Below are 4,876 nucleotides of genomic sequence, written 5' to 3'. Positions count from 1 at the left end.
ACATGAAACAAAGTGTTAGAAGCAAGAAAAGACCACAACAAATAGCAAATAGTACGAACGGTTGATACGTTACAACCTACAGTCTGGAAGTGAGTAAGCACACGTCGCTCAGGCGTGACACCCTTATCATACTCCCAATCATTATACAGAAAGCACCAACGGTTTTTCCATGTGTAGTATGCCTTTTTCTTACCATACACAATACGCTCTCTCTCACTCCGACATGCACACTCGGCATAACCAGTGCATGATTTTGCTGGGCGCATCTTGTAACAGTAACGCCACTGATGGAAGGAAGGCTCACACAACCCACACTCCATCCAAATGATATAAAATCCAATCAAAGTATCCCAGAAACCAGGATTGAGTTGCCCAGGTGCATATCCGATCAAAGATAACATCTTTTGCAACCACGGATGTAAAGGTAGTCTCACCCCTAAAGTCAGTAATATCTGGGTGTAGAACATAACATGACCCTGGGGAGGCTCAGAAGGCCATTCTTCATCATGTACCAAGCGTATCCCTACACTACGAGGGATATTACATGACTGCCTTAGCGCCTCAACCTGCTTCTCATTATTTAACAAGTTATTCTTTAGATGGTCTGCTGTGAACTCAGAGCGAACTATGGGTATGGCATCAAAAACAACCCCCTCACCCAACGCCATGGAGGAAGAACTAGCAATAGCTAAAGTTCGACGGTTGGGAAGATCATCCAATGTTTCTCTAGTACAGGACTCTAACAAAGACCCTGAAGACTCCGACATTGCAGACTCAGACTTAGAGCTAAAGCTAGAAGAGCCCTCATCACTAGAACTTCCAGGCTCTGACATCTACAATAAGAAGAAACAAATTCTATCACTACATGCATGATCAACACATAAGGAAATTCCTATATTACCCACATGAAGATGGTGCAAAGCGATGCCGGAACCCTTCTCAATCAGAAAGCAATCCGTCTTCCACAGTCACTACAAAACAAGCAAATGAAGACCGTGTCAAGCGCCAAAAAAAAAAAAAAAAAAAAACAGCTTCATCTACAAAGCTTCACCATCAAAGCTTAACCTACAAAAGCTTCACCCACAAAGCTTCACCTAAAAAGCTTCACCCACAAAGCTTCACCATCAAAGCTTCACCTACAAAAGCTTCACCCACAAAGCTTCACCTAAAAAGCTTCACCCACAAAGCTTCACCCAAAAAACTTCACCCGAAAAGCTTCACTTAAAAAAGCTTCACCTACACAGCTTCACCTAAGAAAGCTTCACCATCAAAGCTTCACCTACAAAAGCTTCACCCACAAAGCTTCACCTAAAAAGCTTCACCCACAAAGCTTCACCATCAAAGCTTCACCTACAAAAGCTTCACCCACAAAGCTTCACCTAAAAAGCTTCACCCACAAAAGCTTCACCCACAAAGCTTCACCTAAAAAGCTTCACCCACAAAGCTTCACCCAAAAAACTTCACCCGAAAAGCTTCACTTAAAAAAGCTTCACTTAAAAAAGCTTCACCTACACAGCTTCACCTAAAAAAGCTTCACCTAGAAAGCTCCCTCTACATACTTTCACCATCAAAGCTTCACCATCAAAGCTTCACCTAGAAAGCTTCAACACAAAACCTTGCTCCAAATAAACAAATTTTGTTCACAAAACCCAAGATGCCCTTGAACTTGTACAAAAACACTTGGGTAAACATAAACATTTTTTGTTTTACACCCACAAGGGCCCAAAATTTTCCTTCTTATTTTTTCACTTATATATGTTCCCAAACATATTATGATAGATCAAATAATAATTCAAAGTCCAAAATTTAGTTGTGGACAAAAATACAAGCAATTCACCAGTACTGAAGTTGCTACAAAAACTGGAATCTTCCCCAGCCTAGAAATCCAACAAAGCTTCGCCTCCTTTTCTCTATCAAATTTTTGCAGCTGCTGCTTTTCTCCAATGGAGCTGAATTTTGGACACCCTCTAGTTCTTGAGCAGATGAACAACTTTCAAGAAGGAACCATTTCTGTTTGAGCCACGGAAATTAAAGTGTTGAAGCTCCAAGCATGACAGTCGGATTCTTGCAGATTTCGAAGTTGCTGTGATGTTTCGAAGATCTGGAAATATTTAACCATTAGTTCATTCTAAATTTTTGATATGTTATGAAGGAGACGATGAGGAACAACTTCAATGAAGAAAGCATGCTGATCTGAACAATCGAAAATGGAGTTTCGAAGCTCACAACAAATCTGACGGGTTGACAGAAAAATAATAACCAGTCATTCATCATACCTGAATTTCTTGAGTTATACTGCTCCGAGGGATCTCAAATTTGGATATGTTGTAGTTCACAAGCTGAGGAACAACTTCAATGAAGAAAGCATGCTGATCTGAGCAAGAGAAAATAGAGTTTCAAAGCTCACAACAAATCTGACGGGTTGACAGACAAATGATAAACAGTCACTCATCATACCTGGATTTCTGGAGTTGTACTGATCTGATGGCTCTCAAATTTGGATATGTTGTAGTTAAGGAATTAAAGAACAACTTTCATGAAGACAACTTTGTGATTCGAGCTACATATGATGGTCTTATATTGAAAACCAATTCAGGGTGTTAGGGGAAATGAAAAACAATTCCACCAAAGAAACATCATTATGATGTTTCATCATTATGGTGTTTTCATCATTATGATGCTTCCATCATTGTGATGCTTCCATCATTGTGATGCTTCCATTATGATTGTAATGCACCAACGGTTACACCCTCTATCATAGCAGTATGTGTGTGTATCTCCCTATAGCAAGACACCTCATTCGTCAACTCCCTCGACTAGAGACTTGGGGGACTCCCACCATATGCTACTACGCCTTGGTACTCAAAAGTTCGTGACTACTCAGTGGCTTGGATTTTTCAAGTCTCCAACCGAGAAGTTTTCCTCACTCGGGAAATTAAGGGAACACTACCTCAAACTACATGCTTCACTCACAAAGCTTCAACAATACAGGTTTCAACAAAAGCAAAAATTCAAAGAACTTTATGAAGAATGCTTTGGTGTATTTAACACAATATGTTGAAATGAAGCAAAGCTTATTTATTAATATTTTCGATAAGCCACAAATATGTACATATACATGAGTCAAAATAAACAAACAAAAGGGAGCCTTCACAAAGGTTGCTTAGGGGAAGTCTCAGCAGTCGGTAGAGCTCCAGAAAGAGAAAGCACCGGAGGGTGGTTATCCGGAGCCTCAGTACTTGACAAAACCCCAGAAGGATGAGGCATTGGAGGTTCATCATTTGAAGCTTCATTACCAGGTACAGCCCCAGAGGACGAAGGCAATAAATGCCTTTGGAACAAACCCACAAACCGCTGATGATCAAGTAAAACCTTACCATCAGATTCCTTCATCTGGTCAAGCTTCCTCTTCATGTTTGTAGCATAGTCATGGGCGAGTCGGTGCAACTGCTTATTCTCATGCTTGAGCCCTCTAATCTCTTGTTTGAGACTCATCACTTCAGCAGCCAATGATTCAACTTGGCGGGTTCTAGCAAATAGGCGTTGGGCCATATTAGACACAGAACCTGCACACTGAACACTAAGAGCCAGAGAGTCCTTAACAGCCAACTCATCAGACCGTTTGGAAAGTAGTCTGTTATCTTTGGGAGTGAGAAGGTTCCTGGCTACCACTGCAGCGGTCATATCATTCTTCATCACAGAATCCCCAACGGTAAGAGGACCAGTAGGGGATATGAAGGATGGGCGCCATATGTTGTCTGGAGAAGGCGTGGCTGTCTCTTCTCCAAGGTTCAAGTCAAAACGACGGTCAGAGGGTCCAGACATTTTCAAATGTGTTGAAGAAGGAAGAGGTCAGACAAATCAAGATCTTAGAAGTGCAAGAAATGAGCTTCTACTGGTAGAGATTCAAGTGTGCTGTGGAACTTAATGCCAGCCTCTATAAAAATCTGCACTCGACGGAGCTTCAGAAATCGAAGAGGCGTTTGCTTTCTCAAAAGCTGGGCTGCTTAGAGACCACGAGGGCCGATCTCAGAAATCGAAGAGGCGTTTGTTTTCTCAAAAGCTGGGCTGCTCAGAGACCACGAGGGCCGATCTCAGAAATCGAAGAAGCACCTGCTTTTGCAGCCTCGTCAGCACCTGTCACATGCACAATCAGCTTTGCGGAAATTACGGGCAATCTGTCGAAGATTTCTGGTGAAGTAGAAAGCACGTGAATCTTACTGTTCAATCACCGCTTTCCATATGCACCATCAACTCCTCGGGTACCACATATAACTTTGTCAAAGATCTCTGACAAAGTTTAGGCACGAGAATTTCGAAGTTCCAGCTACCCTACTATTACCCATAAGGGTAAAGGAACAGCACCACTGTTTGACAACTGGAAAGTCCCTATGTGTGTCGACCTCCGTGTTTTGCGGCAAGACAGGTTGGCAAGAACGTCCAACCTTTACTCACATTCGAGAAAAGACTCTCAACATAATTACTTTCTCAAAAACCGGAGCAGCACCGCTTTCCGAATCTCGAGAGTCAGATCCTCGACGGGATTGCTTGTTCGAAAACCGAAGAGGCAGAACTTCGAGAGCCAGATTTCCTTAGATAAAGCTTGTCTGTAATCTTCACACGTAATATCAGCTTTCCAGATACCACATACCACTTTTTCAAAGTGCTCTGACAAAATTAAAACACGTGAAGCTGGCAGCTCCCACTACATTGCTGTGACCAAGAAGGGTAAAGGAATAGCATTACTACTTGTTATTGGGAAATCCCTATATATATTGACCTCCCTCCTCAACGGACAGGCAAACCTGCAAAAATGCTCAACCCTTTCTCGCATTCGAAAAGACACCCTCAACATAACCTCTCGAAATACTCAGCT

The 4,876-nt window shown here is 42.1% G+C and overlaps 1 protein-coding gene across 1 annotated transcript; it reads right to left on the bottom strand.

Annotated features, from left to right (window-relative positions):
- Positions 1–1,687: 1,687 nt before the first annotated feature.
- Positions 1,688–4,227, bottom strand: LOC139190364 (uncharacterized). Its single transcript, XM_070810495.1, has 3 exons — positions 2,458–4,227; positions 2,277–2,374; positions 1,688–2,101 (listed from the first exon to the last, which is right to left on the bottom strand). The coding sequence occupies exon 1, from the start codon at positions 3,823–3,825 to the stop codon at positions 3,151–3,153; it is 675 nt and encodes a 224-aa protein (XP_070666596.1). The 5' UTR covers positions 3,826–4,227; the 3' UTR covers positions 1,688–2,101; positions 2,277–2,374; positions 2,458–3,150.
- Between the last annotated feature and the right edge of the window lie 649 nt (positions 4,228–4,876).

This window comes from Malus domestica, chromosome 13 (assembly GCF_042453785.1).
Source record: "Malus domestica chromosome 13, GDT2T_hap1".
Taxonomy (NCBI): domain Eukaryota; kingdom Viridiplantae; phylum Streptophyta; class Magnoliopsida; order Rosales; family Rosaceae; genus Malus; species Malus domestica.
Note: the sequence above shows the minus strand (reverse complement) of the source record. Positions and strands in the feature narration are given on the sequence as shown.